The sequence below is a fragment of the Lonchura striata genome, chromosome 14 (genome assembly GCF_050655825.1).
Source record: "Lonchura striata isolate lonStrDom1 chromosome 14, ASM5065582v1, whole genome shotgun sequence".
NCBI classification, from domain to species: Eukaryota; Metazoa; Chordata; class Aves; order Passeriformes; family Estrildidae; genus Lonchura; species Lonchura striata.
Window position 1 is genome coordinate 5,045,812 of NC_140716.1, and position 19,731 is coordinate 5,065,542.

The 19,731-nt window shown below is 43.8% G+C and overlaps 1 protein-coding gene across 7 annotated transcripts in view; it reads left to right on the forward strand.

Annotated features, from left to right (window-relative positions):
• Positions 1 to 19,731, forward strand: part of MAD1L1 (mitotic arrest deficient 1 like 1) — a 347,152-nt gene that overhangs the window by 172,512 nt on the left and 154,909 nt on the right. For all 7 annotated transcript variants that reach the window (XR_014958379.1, XR_014958378.1, XM_021539694.3 and 4 more), the window contains exon 14: positions 12,532 to 12,620. Coding sequence is in view for 5 of the 7 variants with exons in the window: in XM_021539694.3 (XP_021395369.2) it covers positions 12,532 to 12,620 (89 nt within the window). In the remaining 2 variants the exon portion in view is untranslated. The remainder of the gene's footprint in view (positions 1 to 12,531; positions 12,621 to 19,731) is intronic.

The window sequence follows — 19,731 nt, forward strand, 5'->3', positions numbered from 1 at the left end:
CTTCCCATGTGACAGATTTTATCCTAACACTTTATGTGAGACCAGCAAAGCCAAGACAGATGAGCAGCGTGGCACTCAGCTGAGCAGCAGGGTGAATAGTTTTAGTAAGGCAATCTTAGAGAAATATCCACTTCTCAAATCAGATTGAAAAGCATGAACCTGGTTATAAAGAGACAGCACAAGAAGCTAATCCAGAATGAGATGATATAGTAACAGAAGACTGGAAGAGGACTTTTAGATCATAAAGTCCACTCCTTCAGTAACTGAGGCAAATGCAGCATATATCTCAGTTCATAAATTTATCAAGCTTGTCTTGAAACAGCTTTGGTTGTTTGTACCATTACTGTCATGGAAAGGCTGCTCTGATATCTGAAATATTCCCAGTTCCAACTGAAAATATATGTGCAGTTAATATCCATTTTTTTCTTGTGCTAATATTCTCCTTAAACTACAGTGACTGTTCTTCCTCCCTCATATTTATGCCGTGACATATTTATAGAGAACAATTGTTCTCTCCCAGCCTTTCATTTGTCTAGGTTAAACAAATCAAGCTCTTGCAGCCCTCTCTTAAAACAGGCTCTTCAGTTTCCTCATGAATCTTGCAGCTTGCTTTAAATTTCTTCCTCTTTCCATCTCTCCTTTGAAGATGAGTCATCAGTGTGGTCACATCATTCCAGGTGATGTTCCAGCAGTAGCTTTTGCAAAAGTGTCTTCCACGGGATCATGGAGTACAGGCAGGAACCTCTTCCCCTTCTGTGGTGGAAGAGCTGAGCTGTATCCCGGTCATCACCCAATTCCAGCCACACGGTGCTGGTGTTCGTCCTGGGATCAGCTCATCTGCCCCCCTCTGTCCTCCTCTCGAGTTTCTGGCTGAGGAAGGCTCAGTTTGTAGGAACTGTTTTGGGACTTGCACTCTGACATTTCAATTCTGTGCTGTTCCTTCAGTTTTTACGTAGTTTCCTCTTTCTGATCAGTTTATGCTCCTCTGCGGTAAAGCCTCTGTGCTCTCAGTAATTGTGTTTGTGCATTTGTATTTTTAGACCAAAGATCTTCATTGAATTTTGTTTGTTTTGAATGTGTCTGAGACCTCTTTTTTCTCTATCAGGTAGCTTTAGTTTTACTTCAGCAGAGCCATTTGTTGCTTGTTTACTTCCCAGTGTTTATATAATTTTTCACTTTATCGTGTGATCCTGTAAATTCTGAATTATGAGTTGTTGGAAGAGGGGGATGATTGTGCAGGAATCATTGATGCCCTATTTTGAGTCTTCCCCCTGTTTTAACTATGGAGTTTCGGTTATGAAAGTGGAGGGAAGCCTAGAACACAGGGATGGGAGTACACTTGTCCTTTCCCTTTCTCTAGCAGAGAGCTCTCAGTGCCTGCTGTAAACAACCACATTAAAACTGGTCCCTGCTATTCCCCACGGGGTAGGAATATAGTGAGCTCTGAGGTACACAGACAAGGTTATTTTTTTCTCCCTCTCTTAGCCTGGGGAATGATGAACAGCCTCAGTTGGTGTGTTGCACCTGCTGTGTGTTCCCTCTTGGAAAATTCATGTTCAACACACGTGGCACCATCAGAAGCATCTGTTGCACGTGACTGTGGGCAAGGCAGGGAGTGTGGAGGAAGCCTTGGGATCCTGGTGGATGGGAGCTGCCAAACTGCTGTAAGCTGGAGAGGTGATCAGCCTTACACCTCTGCACGTTTCTATCTCAATGCTGTTTTAATTAGGTGAGAAGGAGAGATGTAGTGAGTCAATTCTCGTGGTTTATCTCTGTTTTAAAAATCTAGCCGGGCACATGGGATCAAATAGCACATTCCCTTCAAATTAAAAAGAAATAAACGGTCTGTTTAAAAGTCCCATTACACAAATGAACCTGCTGTTGGATCCATTAACATGCAGGTTTTATGGGACATGGCAGCACGTTTGGTTCAGCAGGATTGTTTTCATTTGCTCTTCCAAGGCGATAAGAGCTGACACTGGGTTAGGATTGTCAGGAGGAAGAAATGTGGCTGCCTGAAGGGGAGAGCTGCTTTCCTGCTGCCCTTCCCTATGGGATAGGTGCTGCCAGACTGGGGGTAAATGGTCTGACCCAGACCTGAAGAGCAATTCCAGCTCAGATGGGACTCATGGACATTGCCCATCATTTGGGGTGGCCTCCATGCCACAGGTGTACCCCTAAAACCTGAGCTGTACTGACAGGCATGATGATAACAGGAACAAGAGAGGGAGAAGTGGGGAGGGTTTTTTTCTCCTCAGTTGTTGAGCAGAAAAGTGAGTAGTTACCCTGTTTAGAAGGTGCTGCAGCTGGAGTTGTACTTGTCAGTGTCACTGTTGTCACTAAAATCTGAGTTACACTGAGCTACTTGGTTAAATGAGAACAGGATAGGGATACTATCAGAAGCTTTATTATACTAGGCACAGCCTGAAGACATAAAAAGGCTATTTAATAGACATACAGGAATTGTGCTTTTCCAGGCTTCATTTATCTCTACAGAACTTATAAGAAGTTTATGGGCTACCTCAGACTCACTTGGTTCAATTTAGCTGAGCTAAAATTTCCTGGAGAATGCAGGGGCTCTACATATGTTCAGCACTTTGAGAAAACCAGGTGAGAGGTCTGTGGTACCTCTAGAATTCTGTCATTTCTGCTCCTTTATTCTGCCTTCCTAAAAGGCAGCTTGGAGAAGCTGTAGAAGGAACATCAAGTGCCAGTACATGTCCAGAGAGGGAAAGGAAGACTTGGGGCTGTTGAACAATTGTGTTAGGGTGAGACAGAATAATAACTGATTTACAGCTTCCTTGTGACAAGGATGGAGACCAGTTTCCTCCTGCTTTCCCAACTCTGAGAAGCTGTGCCTGCGTCAGGAGAGGACCATCCTGAGAGAGCTGATGCAAGAGATCCAATTCTGTAAGCACAGCTTGTTCTGAACATGCAGGGGGCTGTGAAGCTCTCCAGCTATGGGATCTGGGGGGGCCACAGAGGGCATGTTCAGAGGATGTGCCTGCAGATCAAAGGTTGCTGGATACTTCTCTTCTTGCCTGGGGCTGGCTTTGTGTATACAAAAAGGGAGATAAAGGCTTAAAAGAAAGTTTAAATTTCAAGACTTAGTCCTTACACTGACAGCCTAATCAGCTTGTTACATCATTTGATTTTATTCTTTTTGTGTCTGTGTCCTTAGAAGAGCTTGTTCCCAGTGTTTCTTGCCTTTGGCTGGTGGTTGCTGGGGGTAGGCAGTAGCTATGGCAGGCTGGGGTCTGTCAGGGCAGCAGAGTCCTCCAGCAGGAGCTGTAAAACCCAATTTATCCACAGAGACAAAGAGATCATAGAGCAGAATTTTTCCGATGACCTCTTGGTAAATAATGAATGGCAGAGCCCTGCCTCTTTGGAATTGCTTAATTGAGGCTGACAACTCTTTGTTGTATTACAGGATCTGGCTTGTCAGGAGAATTTTAACTTATTTATGAATATTTCATTAACCTCTAAAGACTGGCTGTACAAAATCTAGCTCCTGCCAGGCTCTGTCCTGTTAATGCTGTGTTCAGTGCTAATGTCATCACTGCACATCCAGTACACCTTTCTTCTGAGCTGGGCCTCAGAGTTTATTGTTGGTGGCAGCAAGAACATGTTCACCAAAGGTTAAGATGCCAGGTTTGTGCTTTGGCACCAGAGTCGAACATATGGTATTTGAGAGGGAGTTGCTGTTTGCCTTTCACTCTGTGACTGCTGCTGGCAACTGAAGGACCCTGCAGGCATCATCCCAGAGGCTGAAATGGGCAGAGCAGTCTTGGCAGGGCCCTGTGACCTTTGGGTTTTGGCACCAGGAGAGAGATTTCTCACTTTTTATACATTAAAAGCCCACTGCTTTTTGTCACAGGCTAATCTGAGGATGGGTCATTTAGCTGGAAAATATTCAACCTGCTCTACTTAACCTGTTCTTTGGGCAGGGTTTGGGGAGCAAGGCTCCTTCAAGGCTCTGCAGCTTCCTTTAAAGCAGCTGGGAGGCCCTGTCAGGAGAGCTGCTGCTTTCACAGAGCTGGGTCCCTTGCCCCATCCTCACATTTCCCAACTCTGGGAGCTCAGAGAGCAGCTTTAGCAGGCAGCTCTGCTAGCCCCTGTCAAGATGTGCCAGCAAAGAGTGCTCCCAGCTGTAGTGAACTGCAGAATTGGTCTGGAGCTGCAGCAGGAGCGAGAGAGCTGTTCTAAAAGCATAGGCTGTGTGTTGTTCCATGTGAGCAAGAGAAAGAAGATTAAGTTCAAGCACTCAGTGAAGGCTCCTTTGCTCTCTTTATTAAGCAGGATTGATTCCACTGTATTTATGTTAGAAAACAAAGAAACAAAAATGGATGTTGGATTCCTCTTTCCCCTTTGATCTTCCTAGGTGCTTGGTAACTGCATAGATTCTTCTCTGACTGCTTATTATGTGACGATTTTTCAACAAGAAAACTGATGGGGGAAGTGAGAGGTGGGATTACAAGCTCCTGTTTGATGAGAATTCTTGACTGAATGCTCAGGAAACTCCTCGAGGCTATATTTTCAGGAAACAAACTGTATTCAAACTCTGTACGGAGGAGGTATGACATCTCTGCAGATTTATTTGTTGCTTTGCCTGTAAATTACAGCTGCTAGAAGAATCGATTCTAGCAAAATATGCCTATTCCTGCATGAAAGAAGTGATCTGTGTGATGCTCTTCTCAAAAGCAGACACTCCATTGTGCCAGCACCACAGCTACACTGGGCAGGGATGTGGCACATCCAGTCTGGCACGGTGACAGGTTCCCTAAACAGGCTCTTATTCTGTGTTTTGCTGCTCTAACCAGGAGTAATGGGTAGGAGGTGTCAGCCAGTTAAGGCTAATTACTCCAGAGTTGCCTTCTCTCTGTGGACACCAGCTGTTTTGTTCTCCCTAGCTGGGAGGAGCTTTCGGTAGTAATTAAAGGAAACAGTCATCTACATGCCTGGTGGAAGTGGTGGAGCGAGGCTGATAACAGCATAGAGCTCTGAGCTGAATGAACATGGAAATTAGGTGATCCTTCTTCAGAATGAGCTGTTAGAGCAAAGAGAGGGGTTTTGGATGTGGAGCTGTCAAAGGTGTTTTGCTGTCAAGCAGTGGCAGTGAGGTCTCACAGCAGTGCCTGCGAGCGTGGGCAGGACAGGCTGAGAGGAAGAGATTCCTTGTCTGCTCCTTTCTTGGACTGAGAGTTGAAATGTGTAATTATACTTGAATAAACTCATGGGTTTAATTTAACATCTTCAGTTCCTTTGCTCGGTGTGTCTTTTGTACAAGATGTTTGTTCTTCTTCCCCATGAACTTTCCGGGTTTGTTAATTTTGAGCTCTGAGCCAGCTTCCATCCATCTAGTAGTGCTTATTTCCAAAATCACATCCTGCACCTATCCCAATTACTAGAAAGAAATAAATACAGCACCAAGGAAGGTGGGTGGGTGGGGATGACTGGCATCTGGTGGTGTTGGGATGTGAGAACACTTGAGAGGGGCAGGAGTGATGGAGCAAAGGTGTGTTGTAGGTGTTGGGGAAGAGCTTGTTGGATGGGCTGTGCAGGAGGAATTTGGGGCTTTGGGGGTGTGATGCGATGGTGATTCCTTCTTCACGTGCTTGTAACTGGGCAGACAGCTCAGGTTTGGGCCATTTTGGGACCCATGTGGCATTGGCCTTATTTTGCAGAACAAGCTGCAAAATACCTGCCCATAGCCTGTCCTACTGTGATTAGGTGTGGAAACCATAGAGTGGCTGGTTTAAATAGGGTGTCTGTGCGTTTGTCCTCTTGTTCCTTTGCAGCAGGGCTGAATTCAGCTCGCTGAGCCTGTCTGGAGTTTCCCCAAGTTGTGCTGGTGCCACACAAAGTGGAGGGAAGGTGTTGGAAGGGAAGCTGCAGGCTGCGGGCACAGTGGGAATCAGAGGGGAGAGAGGTGAATGCTCGTTAAGGCTCCCTTGGGGTAGATGAATTAGTTAATGACTATGCTGTGCTTTGAAAATGCAAATGCTGTGTCAGAGCTAAGTCTGATTATAATAATCAATCTTCCTTTGGAGAGGGTGCTGGGTATGAGGAAGGGGGAGAGTGATGAGACTGGGGCTGAATTTTTAGATCACAGATCTGCATTTCTCTGCTGTTCTTAAGGAACCTAATGTTGCTTGAGAGGTCAGCAGAGCTGAGGAGGGACAAAAGGTGGGTTTGGGGAGGAATCATCCTGGCAAGCACCAGTGGGCCTTGGCAGGCTGAAGTTAATTTTGTAATTTTGTCCCTTACAGTTTGCCCTGCCTGGAAAGGGAGATGTTGTCATCTGCTCCCGTGTGTGAGCTACCCCTGCTAATGGGAAAGATAGAAACTGCCTCATAAGCAGGGTCCTCCAGGGATGGGGGAGAGGGGAGGGTGGCTGCTGCAGACCTCCAGCCCTGACAGCTCCTTCTCCCTTGGCACTCCATTCGTTTGTAGCAAGCGTTCCTAGTAATTACACCTCTTAATTTAGGAGAGCGAGTGGGAGAAAGGAATATAAATTTGTGTATTAACTTTAGAGATTGGAAATAGGGCAAGTGAACCTTCTCTCTGGGAGATTATATTTGGAAATGAAATAGAATGACATTTGGTATAAACTTGAAAAATTGCTCTCTTTTTACTGCAACAGGAGGAGAAAAGCCACAATCCAGACTGTATTGGAGAGAAGCAGAAGTCAGCATATGTCCATTTCCCAGTGTGTGTGTATCTACAATAATATATATGCATGAGTACATTTTTAGGAAAGTGTTTGCTGAGAGGTTGCTCCTAGCCCTGACTTCTCAGTCATAAAAGCACAGCAAGTTTGTTACAGATGGTGGAGCCCCTAGAGACTGGTGACTGTGATCCAGCCAGCCTTCATCTTCCAAGAGAAAAAAAAATACATATTTTTTTCTTCAGCCAAGTGGGAGATGGGTAGTTCCAAACCACTTTTTGTTGAATATCTGATTTTCTTTGGCTTTATTGCTTTTGTTTCACAATGGCATCAAGGATTAATTTTCCCAAGAAAATATGCCAACTAATCCTGGGCTGCTTAGCCTGTTTCTAAATGGCAGGCAATATTTTGTTTTAGAAGTATTGTCCTACTTTTTGAAGAAGAGTAAAGTTCACTAGGAAATCTGGTGAGGCTTAGTTCTCCCTGTGTGTGCTTCCCTGCAGATGTTTTTGGGGAACAGCCTCTGAAATGCCAGTGGGATGGGCATATGGAAGAGGTGGTGGTGCTTTTGCTGAGCAGAATGATCTCTGAAGTGGTCAGCATGGTGTCTTACTAGTCTGTGGTATTGCTGGGCACCCAAATTAAACTCACTGGTGTTTCATATATACTGATTTTTGATGCCAGATTTATAAGCTTGTAGAGAGCACCAAGCTTGCTGTGCTGCCTTATGGGAAGAGGCAGAGAAGCTCCTTACTCTGCTACATCAAATGGAGAGAAGCACAAATGGCACCACTGTCATGTCAAGGTCCTGCTTTGCCTGTTTTCAAACCCCAGTGTACAGGTCACACCCGGGGTCCCATGTCTCTGTTCTTGTCTATTTTAGTGCACACTCTTCCTTTCCAAGTCTGCTTGGTGTTCATACATTTTAAATATTTATGTACCGAAATAGCTCCTTGAATTGTGTTGAGGCTTGTAGTCCAACACAACCTCTCAATTCACCTTTCCATGCTGGCTCCATGCAATTCAGTTCCCATTTATCGCTGCTGTTCAAAATCAGCTCTTTTGCTGAGGAAGGCCTTTCAAAGGATGTTGCATCAGCCCATTGTTAAATAAACCTTTAGACATTTATAATGGATTCAGCATTTCCTGCTTTTTACAATTCCAAAAATGCTGAATGACGTGCAGACACACTTCATCAGGATAAGATTGCTGTATCAGCCCCTCACTAAAATGCACTCATTATTCAAATAATAACTGTATGTCTCCAGCATGTGTTCTGTGAAATGTGTGCACATGATGTGGGCGAGTAAACCAGCCCCTCCCCCCCTTCTTTTTTCAACATGCAAATCCTACTTTGGCAGTGAGTTGAATACTTTAGATTTTGAGTCCTTTATTACCCAAAATGAGTCAGTCACCTGAACAGAGATTCGGTCATTGTTTTGGTCAGTGTGCTTAAAATTTTCAGAAGTTTGTAAATGTGGTTTTCAAGGCTGACTGATCTGACCTGTGCTAAGCCTCACTCTGAAAATGGGATGTGGACAGCAGTGGTCAGTGGGAGGCTCTGGGAAAGCTTTTCTCCATCAATGCTGAAACCTGCTGGAGTTGAGTGTGAGGAACAACAGGTCCATGGCATTGTAGACTCAGGGTGTTTGCTTGGAAGGGACAAATATGGGTCAGAAATGACAAATGCCAGTATACCAAGAAAATCAGCTCTCTAAAGTTCTGCTTCGTCTAGCTGTCAGGAGATGAATTCATAATTTTGTTTTTCCTGTCATCTCCTATGTCTTTAAAAAATTGCTACAGAAAAGAGAAGCAGTGAGGAACATATTTCTTACCCTGCTGTGGGTGTTTGCTGTGTCATTAACACTTGGAGGAGAACCTTCTTGGAATCTTGTCCAGGCAGGTTTAAAAGTAAGGCTGAAAGAAGAATGATATTTCATATAATTAAATACTAGATGAAATTGCATCCATGTTCTTCCTTCCTCTCTTTCTCCTTTGGTAAATAATGATGGGAGTACTTATTTTGGAAAAATTATTTGCACTTCATCTTTTGGGGCACTTGTATATTTTTGACAATGACCATTCTAAAATTAGGCTATATTCTGTATGTGTCCTGATCACTTTTTATTGAGAGTAATAAAGCTGTGCTGGAATTCATGTTTAAGAATTGAAAGAGATAAAATAATTCAGGATAAATGGGATTATTTTAGGTTGAGAACAAGGGGCACCAGTATATTTTGAGATGAAAACATCCTCCAAATATTAAATACCTGTTCATGTGTTTTATTCAACCATGGACTCTGATATTACTCATTTTTCTGCCTTATCATAAAAACCTTAGGTAACTTTAAAAACTATTAAAATAACAGCTTGGTTTTTGGGTTTGTTTTGGTTTTTTTGTTTTTGTTTTTGTTTTTTTTTTTTGAGTTGCTAATGTGTTCTGTAGGGTGGAAATATCACTGGGGGGTTCTGATATAATCCCTGAAGCTGATGATGTAGGTCCTTAGGTCCCTCTTGTGCAGCTTTCAGGACAAGAGGTGCAATGCTGTATTTTCACAACAATGTTCCCTCTCTGCTCCCAATGCCAGTTAAAAGATCAAGGCTGACCTGGGTCGTTTGGTATGGAGTGGGGGAATACAGCAGTGAGCTGTAATTTGAGCAGCCCTTTTCCCCTCTCTGCTTGGTAATGACTTCTACTAGTTTAATGTATTCAAAGCATTAAAAGTTTAACTCAGCCAGTCACATAAAATTATTGATAAAAATTGGAAGAGTTTAGCTAGGAATAGTGAGTTGGTTCAAAAAGCATAAAATGCCTGCTGGAAGTGGCATCTGCTGAACATGAGACCAGGACTGGAAATTAATTTAGGAAGAGGAATGTGATGGGAATTAGGCAGAAAAAGTAGCAGGAGGGGTTTGGCTCTTCCTTTCCTTATCCTTTCTTGAGTCTTGGTACTTGTACTGAGAGGACAAGTGGACAGGAAGGGACAAACTGGCCCTGTGGTGAATTATTTCATGCTCATCACCCATTCCCAGAGCTATCATGAGGCTATGTCAAAGGGAATGGTCTTGGAAAGCTCCTCATCTCTTGGGCTTTGTCAACAGATTCCTGATTTTTTGCCATTCTCTTCATTGTTGTTTTGTCTTGCTGCTTGTACTCTATTGCCTTCAGAAAAGCAGAATTGAGTCCCAGGAGTAAGCCATTCCATCTCATCTAAATTAACTATTTTTGTCCTGGAAAAGACATTAATAATGTAATAATAAATAGCACTTTTAATATCTGAATATGTTAATATATTCAGTGAGATTGGCAGTAAGGGAGTTTTTCTAATGATTGGCAGTAAAGGGATGTTTTCCTAATGACTGCTAGGGATGAAACCTGGAAACAGTACATTTTGAATGTAGTATTTAATACCTTAATTGTTTTACTTTCTTATTTCATAAACAATTAGTGAGCTCTGAATGGCTCCTGGGGCACAAAATTGTGTTTTGTACTGAGCTTTAAACTCTCCAGTAGTTTTAATCCTAGTTCTGGGCAGCAGGTCTGTGTCAACATCTCACTCCTCGAGCCAGTTTCATCTGTAGTGATATCACTGTGTCCTCCTGTCCCTTGTCACCTCGGGCACGCCATGTTTTCAGTCCAGGGAGTCTTGGTGCTTGCAAATTGAGAGGACATAAAAATGAGATGAAATGCCCTTACAGCCCATGTGCCCTTTCCTCCTCCTTCTCCTTCAGCAGCTTATTCTTAGAAACCCAGCAGAATCTCATCCTGCTGCTGCTGAGTGTACCTGGCACTAATTTGTCACTGCTGTGCATCAAGTGAGATGCTTCTCACAAGCTTCCCTCAAGCTCGTGTGTGTTCACTCTCCTGTCTCCCTTTCCTGTCACACTCTGTTTTTCCCCTCTCTGTGCAGCCACCACAAGAGCTCTCAGATCACAACAGCAGATTCCTCGCCCATCTGTGAGGAATGTCCCCCTTGTCCCCCAGAATGTGGCTGTGATTTATCAGTGTGGGTCAGCAGCCACATGGACTCCAGACTGAGCCCTCTTAGCCAGTGATAAACAACTCACCAGCTCTTCCATCTTCAAAAGCTGCCCTCACTCATGCCAGAAAGCATCCTCAAACTCCTGACAGCAAACACATCCAGGCTTCAGCAGACATGGGAAACAGGAAGCATAATGAGTGTTTTCCTGCTAGAAGTAGGTTGGAATTGAAGCATACTCCTCATCCCAGTACCTTTTATTCACATTCCTGGAATTATCTGGTGTGCTTGCTTTATCCCCAGCCATCTGTGATGGGCTGAGCTGGGAGAGATAAGCTCAGTAATCAGAAAATTGAGGGAAGCATTTCTGGCTGTGATAATCTTATCAGGCAGCTAATATGCATTAACATTTGTGCAGCCTGATGATGCAGGTGGGCCTTTGCTTATTTTTTATTCCTAGATGTTTCTTGACAGGCAGGGGGAAAGATGCAGGGCTTTTTGGGGTGTCAGGAGGAATTAGGTTAAAACATATTTTCGTGCTTTCTTCTGCTCTCTTCCTTTGGTGTCAGAAGGGTGTAGGAGCATTATCCAACCATCTATTTTCTGCCCTTTCCTGCCAACAGCACTGCCATGCTCTGCCTGTCTCTTCTGGTAAGTATGGAAGGGCAAAGAGGCAGCGTGTCTGAACTTCAGTTCTGTCTAAGCAATATGACTGTCTGTGACAAGATGCTCCTTTTCTTGTAAAATTGGAGACTTTCTGCAAAAAGCTTGCAGAAGTTTGCCCTTGCAGTGTGATTTTGCTCTACAAGTCTAATCTATGCTGTTGCAGGGAATGGTGTATTAATGGATTATTTCCCTGATGCTGAGCACTGAACTCTCTGTGGTCATAAGTTTTGCATTTATAATTAAGGCTGGATTGCCTGGTTTTTTTTTCCTCCTGGGTGAAAAAATATCATTTCAGCCAACAGATTTATGAGGGGAATTAGTCAACAGGTGGTAAAAAAGACAGATGACAAAAGGAAGTCCAGAATCTCAAGGATGAGTGGGTAAAGAAGGTCTAAGCTGGGAGAAGGTGTTGGAGCAGAAGTTTGAGTATCCTCTAGGTAGTTTGTCTCTGCTTACACTTCATAATAAATCCATTTTCTGAGGGGTTTAGAAACAGGTAACACATGGAGTTTATCAATCTGTGCATTGTCATGATCTCTGAATTAGGGATCCAGACTGCTACAAGTCAGGGAGCCTGGGAATTGTAGGGTCTGAGTAAGAAGTTCTCATGTCTATAGAGTGTTGAAATACTTTCTTGTGAGTGCCTATCCGAACAAAGCCAGAGGCAGAAAATATTCATAATTATTTGTTTGTTCAGCCAGAGTTACCTGAGCAGCTAGAGCTAGAAGTGTATACTGGAAAGTGCTGGAAATATTCCTCAGTCTTTTGGATCCAATGTATGTGTCTCAGAGCTGTTGTGGACAAGGCAGGATAATCCTGTGGTTCGTTTCTTCTGGGGGAGGAATTGAGTGAGGTTGAACTATCAATACTAAACCTCAGGTCCCAGCGAGCTCCTAATGCCACACAGAGTCTTCTGCATCCCATTATCCATGGGGGAAAACAGGGGAAATACCTGAAAGAGAAGCAGAAGCTTTGCTAGTAACATTCAACTTTCTGTGCCTCATTTGTTGTGGAGAAAATGTCTGGAAAGGCGAAAGGAATTGCAAAGGGAAGGAGAATTAAGTGAGGTTTTGACATTAAACACAAGAGAAGTTGTGTTTTCAGATCTGTATCCTGAGAAGTCTGACCTGTGCAGAACCTCATGATTTCCTGCTCCCTTTGCTGTGCGTGTGTGCCCTTAGCAGTGCTGCAGGAACTAATGCCTTTTGTCTCCTGCAGCTGGAGGTGGAGATGAAGGTCCTGAAGTCTCAGCAGTGCACGGCTGAGCAGAGCACTGTCATCACCAAGGAGGAGGTGGACACACTCAGGTAGGCAAAGCAAGGGGAAGGCTGAGCAGATTCTCCCCTTTTTGGTGGAACTAAGGAGAAGGGCAATGCCTGGGGTAGTGTCACTGCCTGCTGTGGTTTTTGTCATCTCCTGGTGGAGCAGCAGGTACAGGGGCTCACCGTGCTATTGTGCATGCAGAAGTTTGTGTACAGGCTGCCTGCTGCTCAGGCAATGGGGTGATGATCAGAATATATTTTCCTTGTATTCCTGAAGTAGGATGTTCTTTTTCTGAGCACAAGTTTTACTTTCTCATCAGCTTTTATGGATGTGAGAACCCCATGAAGCATTAGCAGAAACACTCAGCCCATGATATGTCCTGCATTTAGATACTTCATAAGCTTTGCTATCTTTCTGGGAGGCTTCAGGCTCTTTTCTTCTGATGTCTGGGGTCTTTTGCTGTCAGCTAATTCATAAACCTGGCTCCTGCATCACTAGTCCCCCTTTTGACTTCCTTTCCTGTGGAAATAGCATTGCTGTTTATTTGTTATTTTGACCAAATCTCGACTGTAAATACAAGATCTGTTGGCATGTGTGTGAAGAGGTTTAGAATCCAGCTTTTGTACTGCTGATGCATGTGTAGCACAGGAGATAAAAGAAGGATGTTTCCCCTTGTGCATTGCTGGAGATGGCAGAAGGGTACCTGTTGTGATTCAGTGAAAGAGAAGTTACAAAACAGCATTTCAGCAGAGGATACATGAGCATTTACAAAAGCTACAGTGAAGCTAAACAACCTTTCCATGTATTTAATAAAGCATTTATAGATTCCATTGCAAAGCAGGTGACACAATAAATACCCAGCACAAAAAAGTTCATCTGTTTCTGAGTGCTTAATAAAGTTCCTTTTATTTAAGTTGGGCAAATCAGGTCCTCACAGGCTGAGTATTTTATTCTCAGCTGATGTAAGACTTTGGCTGGACTTTCACTTCTTAATTCTTTTATATTTTCAGCTCCATCACAATAAAGTGTGACTGCCTCATAGGACTGAAAGCAAGGTTTTGCAGCAAGCAGAATTGTGCAGAAAGCAGAAATTACTGGCCTGTGTGTTATGGCTTTGCTCTTGTGCTTTGCCTCTGGAGCTTGTTTTACAGCTTTGAAAGCCCAGTTCCATAGCAGGAGGGAGGTGTTTGAAAATAACACGTTCAACTAAGCTATTCCAATACCTTTTAGGGTTGTACACCTAATCTTGGGGACTTGTTCCTATAGTTCCTCAAGGTGCTGTAATAGTTCTGGAGGCCCAAGACATACATTTCCTTTTTTTATTCTATCATATGTTTGAGTTCTGCTAAAGGACAGAATGCTATGACTTCCCTTTTTCAGGGAGATAAACCTGTCTTCATCAACTTTTGCCTTTTGTGGGTTTTTTTTAGCTCATTCAGGCTCTTCCTGTGCTAAGGCACAGTGGACCCTCTGAAACCTGAGGTTTGCATTGCTGCAGGAGTATTCAGCACCTCCTTGGCAGCATTAACTTGTCACTCCTGATTAATAATGTGCCTGTGTATCAGTAAAGCCAGCAGTCTGTTTGCTGTCTTCTGGGACCTGCAGGTTTGCAGAATTTTTCTACAGTGCCTCCCCAGTCTCTCTCTGCCTGGCTGGGGTTGCTGCAGCACCCTTTCATCTGGGAGATGTTCAGGCTCTTTATTTTCCCCTCCAAGACTCATTGTTTGGTGTTCAGCTTCCCTGACAGCATTTGCTGTCTATTGCCTGAGCAGCTTCGGGGACAGCATGTGTAGGGCTGGACTGCCACATAGTCCAACCACGCCGTGGTGTGGCAGTGGGGATGGCAATGTCTGCCTCTGCCCTGAGTGAAAATCTATTTCCTGGGCAGGGATAAGTGGAGCTCACAAAAATCTGCTTGTAATGGGATCGTGGTGTTGGATTCAGCTCAATAGTAGCCCTAAAGCTCCTAAGTGATGTTTTCCCCTCCTTGTTTTTAAGGAATTTCTTTGATTACTCATTCTCTCATTCTCTCATTCTCATTCTCTCCTCCTTCCATGAAATGGTGTCAAACCTTTCACACAATGTCCCAAACCCAGCCCAGTTCCCAGTGTGGTGGTTGATGGTGTAGAGCTGTTTAACCGTGATGGGCCATACTCTGAAGGCTGTTTCAGCAGAGGCCAAGCTTCTGCAGTTGTTTCATGTTGATATTTTGGGTTTTATTATCTCTCTTGCTCCTGAAGCTGTGGGTGCATAGCAGCCACAATTCCATATTCTAATTCCAGACTGGTTTTTTCTGTAATTTTTTACTGAACCACTTTTTATTCTCATGGCTGATTTAAATATTTGTCCCAGGCTCTGATGCTGGTTATTTAGTTACAGAGCTATTCCACAAAGCTTGGATTTGTTTGATTTTGATCATTCTTTTCAGTGCTCAGCTTTAACAGTATATGAATTGGTACAAGGTATTCTCTTTTTGCTGAAGCTTTCTTTGCTGTAGCACTGTAAACCAGTCCCTGCTCCTTTTTCCTTACTGCTGGCTTCTATTACTGCTTCAGACATCTCCTTGCGCTCTCAGGCACTCCACAACTGAGTGGAGAGAAATCTCAGAATTGACTCCATAAAGATTTTTTTCTTATGTTTCTAGACTTAAGCAGTCAATGAATATGGTTGGACTTTATTTTGCATTTTCTGGGCATTGTTCAAGAAACTGGGCCGAGTTCTTTCTTCACAGAAGAGAGTCCTTCTCAAAGGAGCACAGAATAAATCACTATATTCTCCCAGCCCTTTGGAGCTCAGGATGAATGTGCTGTGATCCACATCAGAACACGCCTCGTGGCTCAGCTGGATGTGTCCTCTCCCTACAGCAGCAGTGAACTGGGTGGGTGTGATTAAAGAACAGAAGGGGTTTAGAGGAGAATAGGGATCAGAATAGGAGGGGATTAGGTCTGCTGTGCTCATCCTCCTCCTGTGGGCCTCAACAGCAGCAGTTCACTCAATTTTATGTAGCTGCTAAGGAGAGAAAACACAAACTCCACTGTTACTTCTTCCTTCTACACGCCACTGCCAGAAACTAATTCTGAGAGAAAATGGGGAAGAATACAAACTTCCAAATTGGAAAGTGTGGGGAGAAATGCCACAGCTTATGAGAGAATTATTTCCATTTCTGTAGTTCATTGTAGTGTTTGAAATCCTGTAACCTACAGGATGGCCTGTCAACTCTGGGCTGAGCCCAGCCTCCCCTGTTAGCTGCTGTCACAAAGGAATGTGAAAAATAGGAGAACCACTGAAGCCAGCAAGAGGAGTGTGCAGAACAGGAATGGGCTGTTGAGCCTCCAGACATCTCCATATAGACCCTGTGGTTAGGAGCTCACTTCTGAAAACAAAAGCAGGGGAAACATAAAGGAGGAAAAAAAATCCATATTAATCCTTTGAATCTGTATTTACCTCCTGTGAGTGAACGAGAGCTTTTAAGAAAAATACCTTTTGTCTCATTTTTCTTTAGTATGGAAAGTAAATTTTCAGCCAGAAACTTGAAAGACTTTATCAGTTTTTCCTCCTTCTCTTGAGAACAAAGTGCTATTTCGTCAGACCTTTTATAACTTTAAATGTGAAACTCTCTCCCAGCATCATCATTTCTGGAGAGACAATAAAAACAGTGCTAATGCTGTCATTTCTCACACTTTTTGCTGCTCCCTCTGAAATAATATTTGTTTATATTCTGCAGATCCTATGAAAAGAAACGGTGGTCAACCCATTGAGTTCCTGCACTGTAGGGTGCAGCATTTGGGCATTAGCACCTTTTAGAGGGAAGGTGATAACTGTGCAGAAACTGGTATTTCAGAATCTATAAATAAACTGAATATATTTTAAAAGAACTCCACTAAAGACTTAAGTGGCAACAGCTGAAGGACCTTTTCAACTGGAACAAATCTAAACTTTTTCTTTCTGCTGTCGAACTGCAACCCCAGTAAATCCTAAATGTTTTCTGTGGATTTAGTGACGGGGTAGAGTTACAGTAATTCAAAAGAAATTCAGGTCCTTGCCAATGCCCATTAGTCACACTTGCTGGAATTCTGTCTGCTCTGCTCCTAACACCATCTCAGTGCCATCTGGATCCTTTAATAGCATCTTCCCAACACATAAGTTTTCTGCTCCATTCAGTGTTTCCCTGTTCTGCAATAGCTTTTCCACATGGCCTTGCCCCCTTGGCAGATGGGGCCTCTGTGAGACGTGTCCTCATCGGTGATATCCACAGGCAACCACATAACACAGCTGAGAGCATTAAAAACCAATAAAACGAGGATAAAAGGGTGATGGTGGGGGGAGTTTCCACTGGTTGATTCCACTGAAAAGCTCTGGACTCAGAGAGACTTTTGGAGTGCCTGGATGCTGTTGAAAATCCAACAGCTTGCCCCCTTTTCTCCTTTCTGAGGTAGGAGCAACCTTGTCTCACGATCTAAGATTTTCGACAGACTGAAAACACACAGTGGGATGTCTCCTGCTTCTCACAAGTGTCATTTCAGGAGACCTGAGGCTGTAGGTGGGGTTTTTACTCATTCCCTTGTCTGATTTGAGATAATGATGCAGTAGAGGCAATAAGAAGCTCGGTTTTAAAAGAGGGAAAATCCATGAGGCTGAGCAAATGCCAATGAATCTGTATTCTTGCACTAAATTTGATCTTGTGAAAGGCTGTGGAGGTGGCATCAATTTACCTTATGCCTGTGGAGCCTTCAACTCTTGGTTGAGCTGTCTGATACAGGAAAATCTAGACAGGTGAAGAGATCTTCATCAGAGATTAAATATTTTCATGTTTTCAAACCCCTGTATGGAGAAGTTCATGAATTCTCCAGAAATTAATTCAAATTATTTCTTTCTGTATCATGAAACTTGACAATGGTGTTGATATTTCAGAAAGTAACTGGTGTTTCTTCCTTCCTTGTGGTACAAGGCTGTTTTTAGAACAGACAGCAGCTTTTAAGGCCAGGTTGGATGGGGCTTGTAGGAATCTGATTTAGTGGAAGGTTTCCCTGCCCATGGTGGGGAGGCTGGAGCTGAATGATCTTTAAGGTCCCTTTTAACCCAGACCATTCTGGGCCAAAAATTGAGTGGGTAGATGATTGTGCTGTACCCAGGTGTTTCTGTACTCTGCTTTTCATGGTGCTCACACAGATTTATCTTGGGTTGTTCTCCCTACCTGAAGGTAACTCCAATATGTAACAAGTGGAAGATTGCAAACTGGTGATAAAATAGCATCACCTCTCTTGTGCAGGTGTTGCTGGAGAGAAAAGGCACAAGGAATGTGCACCAAGGCTGCCTTTGTGGATGCTGATGCATCCCAAAGCAGTACACAACCATCTCTATACGTGAATTTCATGAAAAAAAATATGTAAATGAAAAAAATCCAAATGCCAAGCCAGTAAATATTTTTCAATATTTGACTTCCATATTTTAACCACCAGCTGCAAATGCTTTGCTGTGTTTATATATAGATAGGATTTCCCTTGCTTCTCTCTCTTTGCCATTGGGAAGTGTTTCCCAGGGGGCTGGGAAGCAAAGCTGGAATAGCACAAACTGTTTGCTAATGGTTCTGAATGCTCTCCCACTGGAGATCCAGGACACTTAACAGTGTTAAAAATAATATATGAGAGAGATAAATGGTGAAAGCACTAATCAGTCCCAAAATCCTCTTGGCACGTAGGCTGCAGCAATGTTCTTGTTCCTCAGTGCAACAGGTTTTGTCTCTGAAGGAGACCCAGGGAGTGCCCCTGGTTCAATGGGCTGACCTTGCCCAGAGCATGGCAGGAAGCCCTACAGCCCTGCTTTGTGTCAGGACAGGAGGATGCCCCCATAGCTGGGACACTGGCAAGGAGCAGCCACTGGGGATGAGCCCAAGGCCATGCTCAGGGAGGAGAGGCTGTGACCCTCAGCTCAGGGGTGCTCCTGTGCCTGTTGCAGGTGGTTCTGGAGAAGAAAAGCCTCCAGGATGACCTGACTGTGGCCTTTCAGTACCTAAAGGGACTACAAGAGAGGGTCTTTTGACCATGGCATGCAGTGGCAGCGCAAGAAGAAATGGCTTCAAACTGACACAGTCCAGGGCTAGAGGGGAAATTGGGAAGAAATTCTTCCCTGTGAGGGTGAGGAGAGGGTTGCCCAGAGAAGCTGAGGCTGCCCCATCCTTGGAAGTGTCCAAGGTTGGATGGGGCTTGGAGCAGCCTGGAATAGGGGAAGGTGTGCCTGTCATTGCGGAGTGAGGAACTAAATGATTTTTACTGTCCTTTCCACCACGAACCATTTCAGGATTCTGTGAATATCTGCTGCCTGACTGGGAGTGCCCCGAGCTTTAAATCATCTTGTGCTCAGCAGCGAGGCACAAAGGGCACAAACAGATTATTGAATCCTAAAATTGCAGGTGAAATAACACAAAAATGTAATGGCTTGAATCTACCCTCATCACAGCTGCGTCTCAGGTCTTTGGGAAGTGTTTTCTGGCTGCTGCTGTGAGTGATTTTCAAAGGGCAACTGAGAGCCCTGATCTTAAACCTCCCCACAGAGTCAAGTTCTGCAGGCAGATAACAGCAGCATCACACTGTTTGTGAGGCTGGATGGGGAGAAATTTGTTCCCAATTAAAATTCAGCATGTCAAGGATGGAGAAAGTACTGATGAGAGTCCTGTGTCTGGCTCTGACCTTTACCTTTCAGGAGCTGTTGCGCTGCTGTTCCTCAGAGAAGAGTGTTGCTCTCCTCGCGGCCTGTTCTGCAATCCATTTAGAAATGCATCATTAAAAGCATTAATTCCACTTTGAATTTCCATTTTTCCTGACCTTTTCAGTCTCCTGCTGCAGCATCCTCCTTTCCCACTAGCTTGGTGTCTCTTCTGAAAGTTATTGATGATATTTTTTTAATGGCCTGGACAGTGCTAAAGCTGTTCCTCGGCATTTTAGAGGCTTCCAACAGCAGAAAAAAAGAGATTTTATAATATTTGAAAATTGCCAGCAGGGGTCAGGCTTACAAATAATTTAAGCAATCCAAGCTGCATATTTATAAGGGAGACATTTCTGTGCTGAACATGATGTAGATCAGCCTGCTTCTATGGAAAACTTTGGAACTGTTGCCAAATGAATAGGAAAGATGGCTTCTTCCTTGTACCTGAAATTG